The sequence below is a fragment of the Rhineura floridana genome, chromosome 4 (assembly GCF_030035675.1).
Source record: "Rhineura floridana isolate rRhiFlo1 chromosome 4, rRhiFlo1.hap2, whole genome shotgun sequence".
Taxonomy (NCBI): domain Eukaryota; kingdom Metazoa; phylum Chordata; class Lepidosauria; order Squamata; family Rhineuridae; genus Rhineura; species Rhineura floridana.
Genome location: NC_084483.1, coordinates 9,937,604 through 9,960,745, shown reverse-complemented (window position 1 = coordinate 9,960,745; position 23,142 = coordinate 9,937,604). Strand labels below are relative to the sequence as shown.

The window sequence follows — 23,142 nt, the reverse complement described above, 5'->3', positions numbered from 1 at the left end:
TCTTCGAATCATCCCATTTAGATTTTGATAGCTTCTGTTCTAACTTTCTTTAACCCTTACAAAACTCATATGAACAATAGGTTGTATCCAGTGGTGGCTTTGTGTTAGTGGAGAATACTTCTGTTTCCACAAGGTGAACTGCACTTGGTTTTTCCTATTCCCCACTTTCCACTACAGTTGTCCTTGCCCCCTGAAAAGGTGCTCTTTGAGAGAGGGGGGACCCTCTGGAACAATATGGGATACTGCACAGAGGGTTACAGCAGGGAAAGGGATCAATGAAAGTTTGCTTCCTAACTTGCATGTGTGGAAATACTTTGTGCTAGCACAGAACTACAATTAGATACAAATTAATTTGATATTTGAATGTTATGGGGGGCATAAAAAGGAAACTTAGGCTGCTATCCTGTCTTCATTCAACAGAGGATAAAGCACTTCTGAACACAGTGGGACTTATTTCTGAATAGACATGTATAGGATTGCACTGTTAAATTAGTGATTTAACACTCAGGTTTACACTTTTTCCAGGATAAACAACTGCACACTGGAGTTTTTATCAAGTCATTGTTTGGATGACACTTTCTGTACCCTTTTGATCATGGTAACAAGTCTTTAAAGGCATTCATTTACTTACACTTTTACACTTGAGAGTTCGGTTGACTCGCAAATTATTCTATAGGTGTTTGAAGTATGTTTTTAACTTTGTTGATAATTTTGGCTTTGTACTTTTGCTGCAGGAGTGGAACCAACATATCAATGGAGCAACACACAGTCGACGTTGTCAACTTCTCCTGGAAATGTATGGTTCTGAATAATCTTAAATGTTTCTTTTGTAATTGCAATATATCTTTTCAGGAAACACAACTTTCAGTTTACAAAGTTTGAAAATAATTAGCTTACTCAAACTGTTCCAGCAAGGAACAAGAATAGGTTATATCTTCAAGCTGACACTTGGTATACTATTTTGAAGGCAAATCAGATTGGTTTGAAGCATGCTTTGAAACCATTTACCTGTTTACAGGAGACTATACTGACATCTGTGGCAAAGCAATGCAATATTTGTACATAATAATCCCAATCATAACTTCTGACTCACCTCAATATAACCCAACTGTATTTGAGGGTGGGGTCTATATTAACATGCCAAATATATCCATTAATTTCTAAAATTTATATCCTATATATAAGACGACTGATAAAGTAAGGCTTGCGGTTCGTTATGGATTCAGTCTTGCTGAAGCTTTTAACCAAATGCTTCTTCAAAGCTAAGGTGATTTTAAATAAATATTAGCAAGTCACTGTGTTGCTACTTAGAGGAATTTAAAACTTCTTTATGTAGTTAGGAATTATGTTGATCTTGAGGGGTCTTTATCAGACAAACATTTTATGGATGATATCCAACTATGGCAGCTCATTTGCGCAATGGACTTCCACTCACACAAATAAGACTTCCCATTCCTTGCTTCCTTCCTGCAGCCTCCTATGTGCCCCCAAAATCTGCTCTGGAGGGTTGAGGGGACTGCAGGAGGGAGGAGAAGGGGAAGTTCTGTTCCGTCCGCTGGCGTGGCATTGGATCTCACCTACTATCTTTTTTAACAACCTTTCTTTAAAGCCTTCTGTGTTAGTGGCTGTATCCCACAGCAATTAATTTTACAAATTAATGGTAAGAAAAACATCTCTTTATGTGAAACCTGCTGCAAAACAACTGTAATTGCATGACCCAGAGTTCTTGTATCTTGAGTATGTGGGAATAATTCCTCTCCCCACACTCACCTCATAATAATTCCTACTATAAATCTCCCTCATTGATATTTTCCAGACTAAAAGTAAATCTGAGGATTCTATTATACAATCTCTGGGTACATTGAGATGTGGCATTGACATAGTAAAACAATTCAGTTTAAAATGGCATACAGTATTCAAAATAGCATACATTATTGCAATTTCCACAGAACTCACCCCCAGGTAAGTATGCCATGGATTCTGGAACCAAAAAACAGATTGTATTGTTCATCTTGTTTGACATTAACTGATATGTTTCAAGGGCACGGTACTTTCAGATAATTTCAATATTTCAGATACATTTTAATGATGCCTCTCCAGTAAGAGGCTCTTTGATCCATCACAGACTTCTATGAGGTGACTTGCACAAATTCCTCCTTTCACTGGTAGTCCCTACACTATCTCCAAAGGATCCTCCAGCCCTGTGGAGCAAATTTGAGGACGCTAAAGGAATCACTGAAAACTTTCTCTCCCCTCCACCCGTTTCTGCTCATGAAAGAACTTTTCATCAGCCAAGGGACATGAGTGGATACATCCAAATTAAGATTAATAATGTTGAGGTGCTAGTAGTCTTTTCCTTGTGAAGTTTCATTCTGTAATTGCAGTAATCAATGTAATATTTCTGCCTTTTTATGTATTCAGGATTTTGGTGCTAAGGTGGAAAATATAACTGCCTAGTATCTCTCTAGCCACAACATTTGAGTCGCAAAGAATGATCTTACTGACTTTTTTTCCTTTAAAGATATCCTGAATGGAACCCTGATAGTGATTCTGCACATGGAATGTAAGTAAAAATTAACAAGTAGAAGGAAACAAGTTGGTAGCATGTGAGGAATCAAGGGGGGTGATTTTCCAGTTGCATCTCCCAGTAGCATGAGACTGCTTTGCTTTGGAGCTAGATGAGTTGCTTCCTACTACACTTCTGAGGTTCAGAGGTAGGCAGGCCTATAGCCAGCCCAACAGTTTGGTAGGGGGCAAAAAAGTAGGGGTTCTGTAATAAATGTGTTCCTGCTGGAAGGGCGGGATATAAATCAAATAATAAAATCATTTTTTTAAAAAACAGAGGGGAGAAAAAAAATTTGGGGGGGCTGGAGGACCCTAGCCCCTCACCCGCAAGTACAAGTCTGGGCCTAGGTGAGCAGAAAGCCATCTACTTAGCCTTGAACCTGAGCAGTACAGTGGGGAGTATATTTGCATTGCCCTCCTCACGGTGATAATGGGCACATTTGGAGAGGAGGGGACATGGGTCAGAATGTATGCCCTGTAGTATGCATCTTTGGACTTTAATTTCACTCATTCCAATAAACTTTTAAGGATTTGGTTGATCTAGTCATTCAACAACTTTAAAGAGCTGTTGGAAGGGTGACAAATTAGGATCAGGCAAATGCTTCTCTGTTCCTAATTAACTCTTCACTTCACCAAAGGACTCTTAGCTTCAGTGCAGACAGAGCACTTAACAGACGTTTTGGTTTCCCAGAGTAGCAGTACAGGATGCATGTATCTTCCCCTCCCTATCTGGATACTGTACAGTTAGATCACGCCAATTCACTTTCTCTCCCCCCATTTTTCTCCCCCCCCCCAACTGATAGCCTCAGCATTTCATGCCTCCTGAAGGAAAATGCGTGTGCTTAGTACTCGAGCTCTTTTTATGTTTACAGAGTAATATTCTGAAGAGGTGAAGAAGGCATCCATTAGTTATGGGTTAGCTCCTCCTACCACGCAGGGAACATGGCCAACCTTTGTGATCTAGCCTATGTTAGTTGACTCTATTCCCAGCTCACTGCTTGACTTGGCCCAGGACAGACATCTGCATCATCTGTCCGATTCTCTGTAAATACTACAAATCCTACATTCTGTATTACCTGCTGCTGATTCTTTATTTCCTTCTTTCCTTCATATGTTTATCTTCTCTTGCCTATAGAAAGTTTTTAAAAACTGGGTTCTCCTGCTTACTACTTTCTTTTTTCCTCATGGTTCCCTCCAGCAAGGCAAACAGATTCAGCGTATTAGAATTCCAAGACCAACAAAACTATCCAAGTTGCCTGCTCAGTCTTCAGAGTTGCTGGCTGCTAGTGTCATGGAGCCTCTTTACTGCAAGCCTCCACCATTCCATCATTCATTTCCTGCTTGAACAATTCATCTCTTCGCCATTGATTACAGGGCCCATTAATGTTGGCACCTCCCGCCTTAGCAATCTGCTGAGCAACATAACAGTAGTCAGAGGGTTCCTTCATATGGACAGCTGCATTTTTGAAGCACTCCACCACAAGTGCCTTCAGACCCACACAGAGGAATACTCACCTCACTTCTCAGGTGAAATTGGGTCTGATCTTGAGGGAGAGGAAGCTTCTGGCATTATATTAGTGCTGGTGTCCTTGCACTGGGGGCCACTTCAGGACGGGGGATGCCTAGTCTTGTCTTTACAAGAGTCACACCACCACAGGGAGCCCCACCAGTCAAGCAAGCCTTCTTTCAGCTCTGCATTCCAATTGCAGCTCACTGGTCCTCCAACCCTTTGTTCTTTTTAGAAGGACAATTTGTCTAAAGCATCAAACAGGAAGCAATTTCTGTGCTTTCCTCTATCACCAACAGCCCATCAAGGGAAAGCAGCTCTAAAATACGAAGAATTGCCTCAGTATCTGAGACCTCTCCTCCCCACTTCTAGGGAACAATGCTCTGTAAATAAGTCCAGCCAGCAAAGTGGTCTCTCCTCACAGATGTTCTCGCAATGCTTTTTAATCACAACTGTTGACTGTTGGTGCGCAGCCTTCTCTGTTTGTGTGCCATCAATAAGTTTTCTCCTGGTATCCTGGATAAGGAAGAATAGTGATCAGAGGAAACTACAGCAGAGGAAACTCCAACCACTAGGCTCTTTTACAATGAATATTTTCTTCCTTTGTTAATGAGAGATTACTCTCAGCTTGCCTCTAGAGAGGCATCAGTTTTTCCTCAGTCTACCTGCTTCCAGGGTGGTACTTTTCCTTCCCACCCCTACTTTTTTTCCCCAGAGATGGTCAAAGTCAAGTGGGCTTAGCCCATTACAAAGTTAAAAAAAGGCAAAACTGGCCCACAGACATTACACCCTTCCTTCTCATCCTGTGTAAGAGTTAAAAGTACTGGTTGTGGATGCTGCTGGGGCTACCCTCCTGTAAGTTGCATCCTGCAGGACCTCTCCAAAAAGAAGTCAGGAGGAGCACTTTAAAAATCCCATAAGACTTTGGTCCTGGTCCTTGGGGTCTCTTCTACCGTGTCTGTTTTTGCCAGCGTGCTTCTGCTATGGCTCAAGGAGTTGATGCAGGACAAGACTTAAATGATAGAAAAACTTCCATTTACTCCCCTCGAGACACCAACACTGGGTTATTTCTAGACACAGGATCTAGGCACATTTTCCTCTCCCAGGGCAGATGTTTCAACCTACTCTCAGGCCTCATGCTCTGGTGACCAAAAGAAAAGCCTGATGTGTCTCGCTTTCTCCTTGGCACTCATAGTATCATCCTGGGGATCCTTCTTCAGTCATCAGTGTAGTGCCACATTGGCTAAGGAAAGCATAGTGTTCTGAAATTCCCCAAATAGTACAGGCAGGCCCATGATTCCTGCCTAGATTCCATCTGGCCTCTGAACAACAGGTTCTCTAGCTATCTTATCATAGTAAGCTTGTGAGCAGTATTCTGGCTTCCTGAAGACCATCTACACTGAGATCTGTGAAACAATACAGAAGGCCTTCACTAGATGGTACAGATGCAAATCTATAGACAACAGCTGTTATTTCTGTGATTTCTACAAGCAGGATTAGATTTAGAAGTGAAACTTTGCACCTTCCATCAACGGATCTCAACCTTAGCTGCCATCTTATCCACAGAGAGGCAAAAGAAAATTTATAAGCAAGCATCCCCACCTCCACTGCTTTCCTTGAAGGGTACCCACACTGGACCCTCCTGTGTCCATATATTCCACTCTTGGAACCTCCACTATGTTCGGAGCTCTCAACACCACCCCATTTGAGCTCACCAGGAAGATACTGCTTAAGCTGCTATCTCTCAAAGGTTGCCTGCCTCGTGGCCATCACCTCATTACATAGGGTGTCTGAACTTGGGGGCCCTGCCAGGAAGAAAACTCCTTTTGCATTATCTCTAAGAATAGTCATTCTCCAGACATCTAGCACAACCATGGCTTAAAGCCTGCATTCACATGGCATGTGAATGCCAACACCTTCCAAAACCTCAACACATTATGGCATATTCCGTGAGGACAGCAGCCACATGAAACCCTCTCTCCGCTTTTACAGTATGCTACAGGTTTAAAAATAAAGTATTGCCTGAGGTATCCTTATAACATGTGTTTCCTCCCTCACAAATCTAAGCACTGGCAGTAATAATACCCATCTAGAGTCAGATTAGCCAGGATACATCCCATCAATAACGGATGCTTCCATCACCCTAAACAGAGAAAGGGAACATTGGATGCTTATTTGTGAATGTCCTTTTCTGCCTTGGGGTGAATAATACATCTGTGCCGCATCCTACTCTGCCAGTGATGCCCATCTCAGTTCTACACTGTCCAATTGCACTTATCTTTCCAGGTGTTTCAGCTTGTGCTAGGACTCCTTGGAGGTGGGACCAGGGGCCTGGCTTTGTTCTGGATTTGCCAGAAAGTCTGTAGGCAGTATCCAGTGTTCCGTTAGGACAAGGATTTCTGTTCATGCACTGAAATTTCTCCTCCTTCTCTTCTTCCCCTGTGCCCACCCTAGATCTGCTGCAGAGGGTTGGGGGGAAACCCAACAGAGAGTTAATGGGAGCATGGAGGGAGGAGAGGGAAGGGAAATTCTGTTGTGCAACCAGAAGTCCTTATGCTAATGGAACTACTTCATTGCATTCCACCCTGTACTCTACAACTCTTCTTCAGTTGTTCCGGTCTCTTTTTTGGCCACCAGATGAAACTGGGGGTGGAGTCGTTTAACGGGATAGACCACAAAATATTGGTCACATGTTCCCTGCCTTAGGTAGAATAAGTTAACCCTTCAGTAATGGATGCCAAATTAACCCCAAACCAGAAAGGACATTCATGGTAAAGTACCAAACATTCCTTTTTCTGCATCCAGAGGATTTTCCCAAGTACCTTGTCCGTGGATGGCTCCGTTTCATTGCCCAGTTGAAAGACAGTGAATAACCTTTTAGAATTCAGAAGAATAAATACTGTGAAGTACTAATTGCGCTGCTTCCTTTTAACCTGCTACAATCATTGATAAACTACAAATTTACTTGAGATCTGTGTGGGCCCTGAGAATCCCACTTGACAGGTATTACTCACTATTATCTGCACAGATGCAAAAGGAGAGTCTGGAGTTGTACAACACACACAATAGGAACATGGGATGTGAGAAGCATGAACCAGGGAAAGTTAGAAATAGCAAGAAATGGAACGTATCAACATTACAATACTTGGAGTGAGTGAATTAAAATGGATGAGAATGGGACGTTTCCAATCAGGCACTACAAAATATTTTATGCAGGAAATGAGAAATTAAGAAGAAACAGGGTTGCTTTAATAGTGAGAAATTATATAGCAAAAGCAATTAGGAGCTATAAGGCAAGGACTGAGCGACTGATATCAATGAGATTAAATGGGGAACTTTCTATGCTCCAATGGCAAACGCAGAAGAAGAGGAATTGGAGAGATTTTACACAAAAGTACAGGAAAAAATTGATCACACACCAAAACAAGATGTGCTGATAACCATGGGGGACTGGAATGCAAAAGTAGGGAACAGAGAAGAACTAGGAATTGTGGGGAAATGGGGCTTAAGAGAAAGAAATGAAGCAGGAGAAAGACTTACTGGATTCTGTGAAGCCAGTACTCTGTTTCTTGCATACACATTTTTGAGCAACCGAAAAGACTGTACACATGGACATTAAATAAATAAATAAATAAATAAAATTACCAAATGGTCAATATAGGAATCAAATTGATTATATAATTTGTAGCAGAAGATGGAGAAGTCCCATACTTTCTGCGAAAAAAAGACCAGGAGCAGACTGCAGTACAGATCATGAACTGGTAATATCGAAAATCACAGTAAAGCTAAAGAAGAAGAACACAGCAATCATAATGCCAAAATACAATAACATCCCAGAAGAATATAAAGATCAAATTAGGAACAGATTTGAGGCTTTAAACTTAGTTGACAGAGAACCAGAAGAACTATGGAGTGAAGTCGGAGACATTATGAGGCAAGAATGCAAAAAGACAATACCTCTAGTTAAAAAAAGAAAGACCTCAATGGATGACTGAAGAAACTTTTAAAATGGTTAAAGACAGAAGAAAAGCAAAAGGAGATAGAAACGCAGCGAGAACCCTAAATGCAACAATACAGCAACTAGGGACAAACTATTACAATAGTTATTGTATAGAAATGGAAGACAACCAAAAGGGTAGAACAAGAGCCCTATTCCAAAAGATTAGAGAAATGAAAGGGAAATTTAAACCACGACTAAGGATGTTGAATAATCAACAGGGGAACACACTGACTTGACAGAGATGAAATAAAAGGAAGATGGAAGCAATACACTGAAAAACGCTATAAAAGAGATGCAAGGATGAAAGGTTCATTCATGGAGTAACCGTATTATGAAGAACCAGAAATTTTAGAATGTGAGGTGAAAGCTGTTCTTAAAATACTTGGAAGAAACAAATCACCTGGAACAGATGGCATACCAATAGAATTGCTACAAGCTACTGAGACTGAACCTGTCCAAATTTCGACAAAAATTTGTTAAGAAATATGGAAAACTAAACAGTGGCGTACAGACTGGAAGCGTTCAATATACATCCCAATTCCAAAGAAAGGCAATCCCAGGGAATGCAGTAATTATCAAACGATTGCCTTAATATCCCATGCAAGTAAAGTAATGCTCAAGATTCTACAACAAAGGCTCTTACCATACATGGAGCGAGAAATGCCAGACGTCCAAGCTGGATTTAGAAAGGGAAGAGGCACCAGAGATCATATTGCAAACATACGTTGGATAATAGAAAGGACCAAGGAATTTCAGAAGGAAATCACCCTGTGCTTTATAGATTACAGCAAAGCCTTTGATTGTTTAGATCATGAAAAACTATGGAATGCTTTAAAAGAAATGGGGGTGCCACAGCATCTGATTGTCCTGATGCACAACCTATACTCTGGACAAGAGGCTACTGTAAGGACAGAATATGGAGAAATCAATGGTTCCCCATCGGAAAGGGTGTGAGAGAGGGGTGTATTTTTTCACTCTATTTGTTTAATGTATATGTAGAATATATATTATGGAAAGCAGGATTAATAAAGAAGGTGTGAACATTGGAGGGAGAAATATCAATTTAAGATATGCAGACAATACCATACTCTTAGCAGAAACCAGTAATGATTTGAAACGAATGCTGATGAAAAAGAGGAAAGCACAAAAGCAGGACTACAGCTGAAGATCAAGAAGAATAAAGTAATGACATCAGACGATTTATGTAACTTTCAAGGTGACGAGGACATTGAACTTGTCAAGGATTATCAATACCTCCGCACAGTCCTTAACCAAACTGGAGACAATAGTCAAGAAATCAGAAGAAGGCTAGGACTGGGGAGGGCAGCTATGAGAGAACTAGAAAAGGTCCTCAAATGCAAAGATGTATCACTGAGCACTAAAGTCAAGATCATTCAGACCATGGTATTCCCTATCTCTATGTATGGATGTGAAAGTTGGACAGTGAAAAAAGTGGATAAGAGAAAAATCAACTCCTTTGAAATGTGGTGCTGGAGGAGAGCTTTGCACATACCATGGTCCATGAAAAAGACAAATAATTGGGTGTTAAAACAAATTAAGCCAGAACTATCACTACAATGATGAAACTGAGGTTATCATACTTTGGACACATAATGAGAAGACATGATTCTCTAGAAAAGAATAATGCTGGGGAAAACAGAAGGGAGTAGAAGAAGAGGAAGGCCAAACAAGAGATGGATTGATTCCATAAAGGAAGCCACAGACCTGAACTTAAAAGATCTGAACAAGGTGGTTTATAACAGATGCTCTTGGAGGTTGCTGATTCATAGGGTCGCCATAAGTCGTAGTCGACTTGAAGGCACATAACGACAACAATCTGCACATGAAAGTGAACTGTGATGTGGTGGGACTCCTGTTCACTTTCTCTTGTTTTTTAGTCTGACATCTTACCATTTGTATGAAAAACTTGACTGGAGGTTGTGTAAATAATTATGTTTTATTCAAAGGTTAATGTGGCTTCATTTTTGTGTGTTTCCTCTAGGGGTGACCCATTTATGTTGCAGTCTACAAATCCTGCCCCAGGAATTCTGGGGCCACCACCACCTCCATTTCATCTGGGAGGGCCACCAATTGGATCAAGAGGTAATACGATGAAATGCATCTTGAAGTAGATTCTTGAACTTGTCGTTTTGTGCTGTAGTAGGCTTTGCTGGTCCGTAGCAAATTATGTTATGTAAACTTCTTAAGATCTGGGAGACAGAAAATGGGAATCTCAAGAAATGCATAGAAGTACTGAATATTTTTTCTTTAAAAAATGATTCATTTATAGCTGGTAGGGTGTGATTTAATGGCTTGAACTTCTTTGATGTATTGAATTTTTTTAAGTAGTTTGAACAAAACCATTCTCCCTTCTGGGCTACCACACACAAGTGCTGAATCATGAGCTTTGGCACTTGCTGGTTTCATTCAGGGATGATAAATGAAACGCTGATCCTTTCGAAAGCGTGCACGGAGCCAAAATGTAAGGATTTGTTACCTCATAAGGCTCAAAACAAGAAAATGTTTTACAGTAATGAGCTGACTTTCCTGCTACATTAAACCATAGTTTAACATAAACCTTTGTTAAATGGGCACAAGCACTTTGCCTTCCCCCCCCCAAATCCTGACTGAAGTCTGGGTTCACATGTCACAACAAGCCAAACTAGCTTGTTTCAGGTTTGTTACATCCTCCTCCTCCCCACCCCATCTCACCTGTACATACCCCATCCCTGTTTTAAACTGGTTTAAAGTTGAATCCAGACTGGGTCATATTTATTATTACTTTAAAATCCTGTTCCTAGTACCTATGCACTACTCAGAATCACAATGCATATGAAATAGTTCAATCTTGTGATATGTCACAATGCCAACCATCTTGTGAGTTATATTTGTTGTTTATTCTCCCACTCTACCCCCAACCCTTTTCTCTCTCCTGATGTATTTATATTAAGGGGCTGGAAATGGAAGTATGCAAGGACCAAGACACATGCAGAAGGGCAGAGTGGTTAGTATTGAAATAGGAACTGCTATATAAAGGCACAAATGTTTGCACAGAGTCTTTGGTTGTTTTGGGATAGTAAGTACTCTTAGCAAGGGCTTAGGTGGTCATTCTGTGCCCAGGCTATATGACATTGAGCTGCAGGTGGAATGTTCTGTTGATGGTTCTTCCACTAAAAAAAACACAACTCAAGTAAGAAAACTAGCAGGGGGAGGAGGAAAGTATGGAAGAGCATTCCATCAGGCAAGCCTCCTATTCACCTGCAGCCTGATGGGATGCAGCCCAAACAGCTGAGAGCATGACCGAAGGTACCCACATTTGGGGCCATACTGGATATTCAAGATGTCCTCAGTTGTCTATTCAAGGCATCCATGCCAACATTTTTATAGGTAAGGTAAAAATCTGCAAGCTTTCTTAGACTATATTTGCTTCCAAGCTAATTAGGTTTCCCACCTAATTTTTCACACTATTCAAATTAATCCAAGATGAAAGATGTTTGTATTTTTTTTTAATGTTTGCATTGACCTGCTCATCACACAATTTGGCTATAATATCATGTACCAAAATTGGGGGGGGGGAGGTATGTTAGCATTCACTTTGCTTAACATCTTAATTTACTGTACACTACTGCCTGCCATTAACAGGAAACAAGCAGAGTGGTGCACATCATGGACTTTCAGAGAGGGAAAAACTTGAGATATCAACTGCTGCAACTTGTTGAACCATTTGGAATAATAACAAATCACCTGATCTTGAACAAAATTAATGAAGTAAGTATTAAATGAATTAGAAGAGTGTTACAGTATGACATTACTTGAAAAAGAATATTACTTCAGAGTTTGATTTGCTACACATTGACAAGCAGTTTCTTGAACTGTTTGTAAATTACAGTGCCTTTGTGAGAGAACAGAATTTTAGCCAGGAGGGGGCAGTGCATGGCCCAAAGTTTTTCAAGTACAACTTTCAACATCAAATCGCCTATTTCTGGTTAAAGATCTTTACACTTTGAAAATGTAAAATCTGATGTTTCAAACCTTTATTTAGTTTAAGTGTTTATATCCCATTTTTCATCCAGAAAGGCTCCCAGAGTGAGTTGCCAAAAAAACCCCTGTAATATTAAATGGATGCTGTTTGGATTTGCAACACTAACTCTGCTTTTGATATATACTAAATACTATAGAAAACTTTGCATATATTGCTGATTGATGCTCACTTGACAACTTAAAGGCCACTCTCCTTTCGTATTTCATTGTTGCTCTTTTTTCATTTTTAGACATAGTTCCTCTTCCAGAGGGACTACAAAAGTTATTTATCTTATACAATTTCAGGCATTTATTGAAATGGCTATCACTGAAGATGCACAAGCCGCAGTAGAGTATTATTCAACAGCCCCAGCCTTAGTGTTTGGTAAACCTGTGAGAGTCCACTTATCACAGAAATATAAAAGAATAAAGGTAAAATCTTGCATTTAATCTTGCATTTCTGCATGTTAATTTACAACCTTCATTCTGTGCTCTAGTTTCTGACATTAAACTAAGATTTACTGTTCAGTACAATGGATTAATAAAATGTTCTCTAACCTTTTTAGAAACCAGAAGCGAAGCCTGACCAAAAATTTGAGCCTCCGAAACAAGAACTTGGTCGTGTGATCCATCTCAGTAATCTGCCGCATTCAGGATATTCTGACAGTGCTGTCCTTAAATTAGCTGAGCCATATGGAAAAATAAAGAATTACATTCTGATGAGAATGAAGAGTCAGGTAACTCGTAGGATGCCTGCATAACTAGAAACCTGCCATTTTGTAATTGACTAAAACATTGTTTAGTAAACATTGTTAAGCATTGTGGTAAGGAAACAAATAGGTGCTTGTATATAATGCTCAAACTATAAAGCTTGAACATCTCTTTCACAGGGAGATGGGTGTGTGCTCTCCACATCTAAGTGTGTATCTTACTGCAGAAGATGTTTCATGGGAATGTCCTGTAACTGTGTGTATAGAGGAGGAGGAGGGAAGGAGCCACAGGTGTGAGGGAAGATGGGGCCAGCACCTGTCTACTGAGTCCTCTTTATGACACCATTTTGGTACATGACACCATTTTGGTGCATGACATCACCATTTTGTGAATCTGGCTAGTTATATTGGGTGATAGAATAGAAAGCATTTAGGCATCCATTTTACAGAGTTTGGAGCAAGAAACAAAACTACCTTGTCAACGTCATCCTTACAGAAATTCTGTGGCATTGTTTAGGTGAAATTGTCATGATTTATTTAGGTTTACCATAGTATGAGAATCATATTAAAATACTGCAAAAAGAAATATCTTTAAACTCTTCCATAGGCTTTCATAGAAATGGAGACTAGAGAAGATGCTGAAGCAATGATGGAGCACTGTACCAACAAAGCTCTTTGGTTCCAGGGGAGATGTGTGAAAGTAGATTTGTCTGAAAAATACAAGAAATTAGTACTAAGGGTAAGTACCTTGTTTTGGAGGAAGTTTTCATTCTAACTTGAGTATTAGTTCAGTAAGTAATATGAACTATTCAACGTATGTGATTGTTTCCTTAATAATGTGTGTAATGGCCTCTGATTAGTGTTGCTATCACTTGCCTTGTGTGGAGAAATGGGCATGGTCTTGCAGTGTCTGAGTTTTAGAAGCACAGCATGAGAAAGGCAATCACATGGTCCCCCTCACCCTCCAACCTTTGGAAGGAGGCTGTCACTGGACTGGATAGTGGTGCTCACTGTGGTGAGCAAATATGCCAGACTCCTGACAAGATTGCTGAAGAATCAGATCAGAGTTACACTTGGAATTTTTAAAAAGCTGTTTCACATGAATTTCACTGTTGTACTGAACATTTTTGGTGACAGTGGTTACACGGGTTTTCACAATTTCTGCTCATATATAAAGCTATCATTTTTCCTATTGCTGTAGTTTATAGACAGGGAAGTCCACATGTCTATCTGGCACCCACATTGTCATTGCTTCTGATTAATAGGAATAGGGAGAAGCCCCATCCTGAATACTGTGGTACAAATAAGAAAACACCTGAAGTCTTGCTGCAGTTTGCTAACTGTTCCTACTTCAGCTGTTCATTTGTATGCCTTGAAGATTGGAAGCATTTTCACTTTAATAGTTATGCACTCTCCTAATACAGAAATCCACTAGAACCTTGTACAACTTAATAAAAAGTATTATTATTTTTCAGATTCCCAACAAAGGAGTTGATTTGTCGAAGAAAGATAAACCAAGGTAATAATCTTTCAGGTAACTTTGATTAAAATAAAAATACAAAATGAAGCGGGTAAGCAACATTTCCCTCCTCTCCTTCTATAGAAAGAGAGGTCTTTCTCCAGATAGCAAAGACTCTGGAAGTGAGAAAAAATGTAAGACTGACGATAATGAAAAAATGGAAAGCAACAGTACTGAAGATAAAGAAGAAAAGAGAGATGAGGCAGACACAAAAGACAGTGATCAGGCAGACCATGATGAACCAAATATAATCCTTGAATCCGAAGATGAACTTTTAGTGGATGAGGAGGAAGCAGCAGCGTTACTAGAGAGTGGCAGCTCCGCAGCAGATGATACTGACGTAGCTAACTTGGGTGATGTGGCTACTGAAGAAAAGGAGGCCATTGGTGATGACACTACTGCAAAACCTGAAGGGAATGCTGCAACTACATCAGCAAAAAAACTCAAAAAGGTAAAGAGAAAACAGGGTTGCTGGAAAGGATTTTATGTTTTGCTACAAAAGTTAACTTGCATCTGTTTTGTACTTCCTGTCAAGAAAGTGTACAGTATTTTTATCAGGGTTTCAGAAAGGAAGGTTCTTGGATAGTTCACATGCATACTCTCCATAGCTTTTTGCAGTAGTGTGGATGGCTGTAGTCTGCAGCAATATCCTAACCCATATAGTGCCTTTCTCATTTTTATTACTAGATTTATATGACCACCCATATAGGGTATTCTGCTGAATTATTGGGGGAGAGCTAAAAGCTGCATTAGTATTCTCTCTAGCATAGTCCTGCTGATGTTACTTCAGGAGGTAGAAGAAAATTGTTGGGGATAAGCCGCTTCAGAGGAAGGGTGTGCCTACTATAAGAAGATTCTTGCCAAAGTATGTTGCTTGCATTGCCATTCACACAGCCACACCAGATGAGTCAAATACTTTAGTACTTTTAGACCATGTACAAGTCCCTTGTTTGCTTCATCCCTGCCTATGAAAAAAGATGATAGTGATAGACTGCAGATCTGGATGGGACTTAGATGAATGTATTCACCCTGTAACTATTGCAAAAGCTATTGTGCAAGTCACAAGTTAGGAGGTGGGCAATCCTATTTTAGGGATCCAGGAAGATAGCTCCTGCACCAGTACAAGTAAATAAGCAACTAGTATTCATTCAGCAGCAATTTAGCGATGTTGTAGGAAATATAAATGTAGTAAATATATACAGACAACTGCAACTCCCGCATAGTAACTGTGTAGTTAATTTCTATGTTGTTCTTTAACCAAGCCCAGGAAGCATTGTACAGCAAAGTCACGCAACTTCAGGACTTGAGTAATTCCTTCCTCTTCTCCCTGCCCCCAAAAATGGCCTGGATTGCTAGTACACCAAACAGTAATTCTGCTCTTCATTCGGAGGTACCTTGGGGACAAGTGCCATATGTCAAACTAGGAGACAAAACTTTTGAGCACTCTCCAGGCAAGTGATCAGGCTGGCAAAGTAGGGATAAACCACTCTGCTTCACCTGCCCAGTAGCCAGTTCGATTGTCAAGGTAGAGTGCTTCATCCCTGCTTTGCCAACTTGATCAGGTTCTTTGCAGGCACTGCCCAAGCTATAGGCCCAGAGGCCGTCTATGCTAATGAAGATGATGCACAAAACCGGAGTTAGTTTGCTTCCCTGTGCCATAGTGCACCTGTTACTGGTTTTAAAATGACCCCCTTTTTCCTTTTCTGCTGCTTGGCAGGGAGTGGGTGAACAAGAGCAGATTGACTAGGGCAGCAGGGGAGGAAGAAATGGGGGGGGCAGAGTGCCACAAGCCTTTTTTTTACTCATTAGAGAGACACCTATTATGACTAAAAGTAGGCAGGGAAATACTTTACAGCTTATTCACTTCTGGGGACTTAGTAACAAGGCTGGGTCGAATAATTGTCAAATATTGTCAGATGAATTGACAAAGGCCCAAGTTATATATCTATAAAAGAACCAGTTAGATAGCTATTACATATTTTAACAAAACAGTGTTGCACAAATATAAATGTATTAAATTATGTAGAAGAGGTGACAATAATTCTTTTTGGCACTTATTTGGAACTCTACAGGTAATCCCTGTAGGGGTTGGTTGGCTGGGTTTTTTTTAAATTGGGTTAGAGCAGAAGATGCCTGCTCCTAAAATAAGGGGAAGGGTGCATGCTTATACCCACACTCCTGCTGAACTGGAAACACTCTTTCCTCCTTTTGCTATTGGATGACACATGGGATGAATTAAAAGGATAAACTGCTATCCACACACAGGCATTCTTGAGTTCTTCACGGAATATTTTGCTGTGGTCAAATCTTGCCCTGCCAATCTGAGCAGTTGGCACTCATCCCAGTCCTATTTCATGGTATTGTCATTTGGGATGGAGAAAAGGCAGCAGGAAAAATTTGCCTAGCCAGCAGAATGGCAAAAGCCATAACCTCAGGTGTTAGAGTATAGGTTTTTACATACAAAGGTGCAGCTATGATGTGCCTCTAGTTGCAGATAAGGTAAAATGAGAAGCAGGTGAGGGGATGAACTTCAGATATCTTTAGCCATTCCAGTATCAGTACCCCCTTCCTCTATTGTACTGTCATCACCATAATGAGATACCCTACTGATGGATATAGGGAAGGGAGGACATCTGGCTATTAGGGCATGCCTAGGTATTCTGGCCATATCTATAATAAACGAGAATGAACTGTCTCAACAGCGGCATGTAGTTGGATTTCCAAGGAGCATGGAAGGCTTTGTCACTCTAGATGAAGTTGGTGATGAAGAAGATTTAGATCACCAGAAACAACGCAAATCTGGCATTTTTAAACCTGCTGTAAAAACGGAGGAGAACGCAGCAGAAGGTGCAAAAACAGAGGAAGAACAGCAGGAAAACGAGGCACTGGAAAATGGTGCTAAAAATGAGAATTTGAAGTCAGAACTATCTGAAGTGACTGACAGCACAGCGTCACAGGAAGGAGAGAAAAAAGAAAACATGGATGTGCAAGAAAGTACGGCTGTCCGTGAGAAAAAGACCACTCTAGATGAATATAGAATTGGGCCATATCAGCCAAGTGTTCCTGTTGGTAAGAATACTTTCTCCTCTAATGTAATATGCATTCTATATAAACGACAAGAAAAAGTGGTTCCTTCATTAGCTTAGAATCTTTGCCAGCCAGTTCTTGCTTGATCAAAATCTTATGGACACAAATGAATACATGATGGAAGTTTGAGTCTTCAAATGTGTGAAATCGCTAGGTAGAACGCCATACCTGTGCACATCATGCTAAGCCATAGTTCAGCATGATGAAAATTAACCATAGCCTTGGGGCTTGCATGCATCCTTCTTCCTTCTACCACACAGTTTGGAGGTGTTCAGAATGTTTACTTTTGCGTATTTTTTGACTGAAAAATGTTGGTTAACCTTTACTATGGTCTGTTCTGTTTTTTGTTTCATAGCATAGTTAATGTTAACCAGAGTTGTCAGTTCAAACAAACAGCAACCTGTGGTTAAGCAGAAGCAAAAATGTCCAAACTGTCCTCCTGGATGTGTGGGAGGGGAAGGAGGGAGTGTGCCATGAGACTGTGGCTCATTCATGCTCCCATTTATGTCACACTAAACAATGTTTTTGTGATGTGTGAACAGCCGTTCTGTTTAAGAACATTTTTAAGGCAAGGATGTGTGTGTAGCCAATACAATGCTACTGATTTCAATCAAAACCCTCTACTCTTAACTTATTCAGTGTGTAGGGAGTTTAGGGACTCTGTTGCTGGTATTTCTGATATTCTAGATCAGATTTGCAATCCTGTGTTTGTCTCTATCTAGGTGTGAACTATGTGGTGCCCAGAACTGGGTTTTACTGCAAATTGTGTTGCTTGTTCTACACCAATGAAGATGCTGCCAAAAAGGTCCACTGCAGCAGCCTTGCTCATTATCAAAAGTTGAAGGTAAGGCAGAATTTCTCAAGGCATCTTTATATGTCTTGGGCAGTTATTGGAAAAAGAAGCTTGAAAGGTTTTTATTACATTAAGCCTCTGTTTTTAAAAAGTGGCAAATTTAATCTCACTTCATTGTATCCCACCTAGTCAGATGAGTCTGAATCAGAATTTTTCTCACTATTCATGCATACAGTAGTCATATACAATCCAGCCCAAATGTGGAACCTTGAAGTTCCATTGTAATCAAAGTCCTAAGGCTGAATTATGCCCAATATAATTTACACATCAGCCTTGGCACTCTTATTTATCATGAGGTATGTCAAGCTTAATTTTGCTAACTCTATGGAATGCTGCTAACAATCCCATCCCAACAAAATCCAAGTTTGGATGACAACATATACGACTTACATTTAATCCTCCCTTGTTTGTTACAGAAACACATGGAGAAAATGGGTGAAGACCAGAAACAGAAGAAAGAGGCTTAAATGCAAAAAAAGAGGCTTGAGAATTTAAGGAAAAATTTGTTTTATTTTTAACGTTAATCTCAATACAGTAAAATTGGGGGAATGCTATACTACATAGATTTTAGTGGAATAAAATAGAAGTATAATTCTGTTAGTGTGTTTAATGTTATGGCAAAATCTGCATTGTCAAAACAATCTTTGTTTTTTAAAAATGGGAATGACAACACAGAGTTTTCTGTGTAGATTGATGCTTGAAGCTACAAAGGAAATGTTAACAGCATTTGGAAGACCAGAGAGGATTTCATCGGCATTGATCTTTTCAGGCTTCAAGAACATCTTTTTAAATGTTGGTTCAGTTCAATATAAGCATACTACTTTTTCCTCTGGAACATTCCAGTCTATTTCCAGCTGACTTTCATGATTTCATTTCACTTTTGAGAATCTTTATTAGGATATTTGTGGCTTTTTAAAAAATAAAAGTTGAAACACTTTCTTTTAGTCTCAGTGTGTTAGGTAGAGAATAGAAAAACTGATAGTCAGCTTTTAAGAAACACTGTTTCCTTCTACTTGCGCAGAAAGAAAATTCTTATTCTTATTCAGTATTATTATTCTTGCTTGTGACTTTAGTTTAGTACTTTTCATACATCTCCAGTATAAGCAAAAGCAGCATTTGAACCATAATTGTAAATAGTTGACCTTTTTTATGTTTGTATTTCGATTCTGATCCTAGACCAGTTATTAAGGTGTCACTGAAATCAGTGGGACTTGCTTCAGAGTAACATGTTTAGAAATGGAGCATACATCTTCACATTTGGTTTCATGCTAGGACTGTGCTCTTGATGTACCTTCATGTGGCTGATGTGATTGGGAGCTTGTGTGTATAATCTGTTTTCATGTAGTTAATGGTTTTAACAGCTTACATATATGTGGATTCAGGTTAATATAGTGTCAAACCAATAAACCAAATCAGCCATGAGTAAACATAGCCTTTTGTTGTGTGTGTATGACTTAGTATATATTAGCTACCTTATATACAACCGGATCATTGACTACACTCAGTGGCATTGTTTATAAACCCACCTTTCTGGCTAAAGGTCATTCCCAACCTGCTACAATGACACCCATTAAAAGTGCTGATTGTAAGCCTCACAACGTGACTTCCACCTCCATGAAGTTGCCATAATTTATAGCACAGGTTAATTGTCTGAATAGTATGTACTATAGTAGGTCATAACTGTACTTAGGCCAGAATTCAAATATCCCACTGCACATTCCAAAAGAGCTTGTATGCGTGCAAAAGGCAAGTGCTAATCCCCCCCCCCCCGCATTTCTTCACTCTCCATCAAATGTTAGTATAGAGAATTGTTCTACGTTCAGGAGCGTGTGCGTTTTGGGAGCAGTGTTGAAAAGCCCTGTTTGAAGAGCTAATCTTGGAATGCTCTCTCTGCAGTATAAAGATATGGTGTTGGCATCCACTTTGAATCTTTGTGCTAGTGTAATCAGTTGAACTTCTGTCTAGGTTCAGCTTTGGAACTAGTACATTAAACTATTATCCACAAGCACAGTAAACTCCAGTATTTGTCAGTAAAATTGTTCATAGCTGTAGTAATTGAAACAATCCAAGACTGTGGTTCCCAAACCTTTTTTTCCCATGGGCCACCTGAAAATTGCTGAGGGTCTTGGCAGACCACTTAATGATTTTTCTGCCCATTATAGCATTGTAATGTGCCATACTAGATGCTGTATGATTTTTCGTTGTACTTTCATTGCTGCTTTTATTGCTTGTACAATGTGTAAAAGAATTTCACCAGGGGATCAACTCCCAAGCCTAGGGCAATTGATCCCGGCCAGGCACAACCCGTGTCTCCCTTACCACGGCTGAGTTAAACCAACACCAATCCTGCAAGGTAGGTAGACTGCCAACACCCCTTAAACCTGGCCACCCACTCTGGGCCAAGGGGAAACTCAAAGTGCCAGAAATAGACCTGCCAATGATACACTCCTTTTCTTGGAGCCTTAAGGCAAAATACCCAACTATAGGGTAGTCTCTGGGAATTGCCCAAGGTGCTGGATTCAGAGCTAAATTCCCCCTGAAATGAACACACACTGGTAAATAAGAGGTAGCTTTATTAGAATAAAATATAAGTGCAAAAATACAGCAACAAAATAATTCCTTAAACCAAACACCCCAAGGGTTAGGTAAAATACAAAATGCAGACAGTTCATAAGCAAAAATAACATCTGTCTAGCCTATTCTATACTCACACGTTATAGGAAGACAAGCAGAGCATGGTTCCACATCTTCCCAGAGTTGTATAGCCTAGATGGAATCCCAACATCAGGTAGCACCAAGGAACGCTGGGGAACAAAACCTTAGAATCTTAGTTCTCCTTTTATGGGGGAAAGCCCAGCAACAGCCAGGAATTAAGTAACCAGTGGGGGCTTTCTGATGATGAAATCTTCCAGAGCTTTTGCGCTCAACAGAAGAAACCAGGCATTCTTGGCACAATGTAATTGTACTACAATTTGAATTCTATCAAATGTAAATTGTAATACATTAATATACAAGAAACTAAAATACAATTAAAATCAATAATAAAATAAATGTACTGCCTTCAAGTAGATTCCTGCTTATGGCGACCCTATGAATAGGTTTTTCATGAGGCTGAGAGACAGTGACTGGCCCAAGGTCACCCAGTGAGCTTCATGGCTATGTGGAGATTTGAACCTTGGTCTCCCAGGTCATAGTCCAACACCTTAACCACTACACCACACTGGCTCTCCATTAAAATCAACATGAATATGTAAAATTGTATTATATCCCTTCCTCCCAGAAGGAGCCCTGGGCAGCAATCGATGTGCCATCTCCCATCTTCAACAGACACACTGCAGATCACCTGAATGAAGCTTGCTGACCACCGGTGGTCCGCAGATCACTGTTTAGGAACCCCTGATCTAAACAGTTATTTGTTTGTATGGAATGGAGAGGTCCCCCTGCAAGACTAATGTTGAAACAAGAAGTTTTCCACAGCATTCTTTGTAACTTGTAGTGTCTCACGTAAACGTGACATGTATGGGTATCTGCATAATGAATATCGCCAGTAGTTAACTTCATATACAAAATTAATTTCTAAGGGTAGGGCCATTCTTTGCATTATTTTAAGAGGGAAAGTGAGGGAGCATTATGAAAACTAGATGTAATTTTTTCTCTAACATACCTATATATACAAAGGTGTAATCCATGCTGTCAGCATGAGGGGGGGCGCAGCGGCAAAGATTGCTGAGTGAGCCAGTGAGGTACGCAGCCCACCAGCAACAGCTCAGATGCTGGGCAGAAGGTTTGGCAACCTGGGGGGGGGGGAGCTTCGGTGACAGTAGGTGGGGTTAGCAAGCAAAGCAAGCAGGGGCAGAGCCCCTAGTATTTATGTAATTATAGAACTTCAACTTAGATTAGTCTTATTTAGCCATAGCTAAAGGTAGGGCAGGATGGAGACAGACCAATGAAAGCAGCAGACAGAGCTGTGGAGGCTTGGGTGAGGGATGAAGAAAGCTTATGGCCTGGAAAAGATTTGAGAAGTAGAGGCCAAAGGAAACTGTAGCAGTAAGTGGTTAATAGGAGATAGCAAGGGGAAGAGGGCCAAAGGAGGGAAAACCAGGCAATCTAACATGAGGATCTATGGAAAATGTGGGCCAGCAACAGCTGGGGGGTTAGGATTAGTACTGGCCTGCCTGCTCGGACACAGTCCATCTTTGTGGTATAGTTCCTTTCATATGTTCTCCAATTTGTTGGGTGTCTCTCAATTACAAACTGGGCTGGCACCATGTGAATAGGCTGTACCCAAGTTAGACGCAAAATGACTGGGGACTAGAGGGGTGAGAGGAGGAGCCTGAGAGAGGACTGAAAAAGGGGAAGTTATGGAAGTTAAATTTTAGAATGTGAGGTGAAAGCTGCTCTTAAAATTCTTGGAAGAAACAAATCACCAGGAATAAACGGCATACCAATAGAATTGCTACAAGCTACTGAGACTGAATCTGTCCAAAGTTTGACAAGAATTTGTCAAGAAATATGGAAAACTAAATGGCCCACAGACTGGAAGCATTCAATATATATCCCACTTCCAAAGAAAGGGGATCCCAGAGAATGCAGTAATTACCGAACTATTGCCTTAATATCCCATGCAAGTAAAGTAATGCTCAAGATTCTGCAACAAAGGCTCTTACCATACATGGAGCGAGAAATGCCAGACGTCCAAGCTGGATTTAGAAAGGGAAGAGGCACCAGAGATCATATTGCAAACATACGTTGGATAATGGAACAGAGCAAGGAATTTCAGAAGAAAATCACCCTGTGCTTTATAGACTACAGCGAAGCCTTTGACTGTGTAGATCATGAAAAACTATGGAATGCTTTAAAAGGAATGGGGGTGCCACAGCA

At 40.3% G+C, this 23,142-nt stretch overlaps 1 protein-coding gene across 6 annotated transcripts in view; it reads left to right on the top strand.

Moving 5' to 3' along the window:
* The window catches only part of MATR3 (matrin 3), a 37,817-nt gene extending 18,129 nt beyond the window's left edge, over positions 1 to 19,688 (top strand). For all 6 annotated transcript variants that reach the window (XM_061622438.1, XM_061622437.1, XM_061622436.1 and 3 more), the window contains 13 exons: positions 735 to 796; positions 2,522 to 2,563; positions 10,075 to 10,175; positions 11,024 to 11,076; positions 11,715 to 11,840; positions 12,399 to 12,524; positions 12,659 to 12,829; positions 13,410 to 13,541; positions 14,278 to 14,321; positions 14,406 to 14,772; positions 17,024 to 17,390; positions 18,131 to 18,252; positions 18,678 to 19,688. In XM_061622438.1, coding sequence (XP_061478422.1) covers positions 735 to 796; positions 2,522 to 2,563; positions 10,075 to 10,175; positions 11,024 to 11,076; positions 11,715 to 11,840; positions 12,399 to 12,524; positions 12,659 to 12,829; positions 13,410 to 13,541; positions 14,278 to 14,321; positions 14,406 to 14,772; positions 17,024 to 17,390; positions 18,131 to 18,252; positions 18,678 to 18,728 — 1,764 coding nt within the window. In that variant the 3' untranslated portion in view covers positions 18,729 to 19,688. The remainder of the gene's footprint in view (positions 1 to 734; positions 797 to 2,521; positions 2,564 to 10,074; positions 10,176 to 11,023; positions 11,077 to 11,714; positions 11,841 to 12,398; positions 12,525 to 12,658; positions 12,830 to 13,409; positions 13,542 to 14,277; positions 14,322 to 14,405; positions 14,773 to 17,023; positions 17,391 to 18,130; positions 18,253 to 18,677) is intronic.
* The last annotated feature ends 3,454 nt before the right edge of the window (positions 19,689 to 23,142 follow it).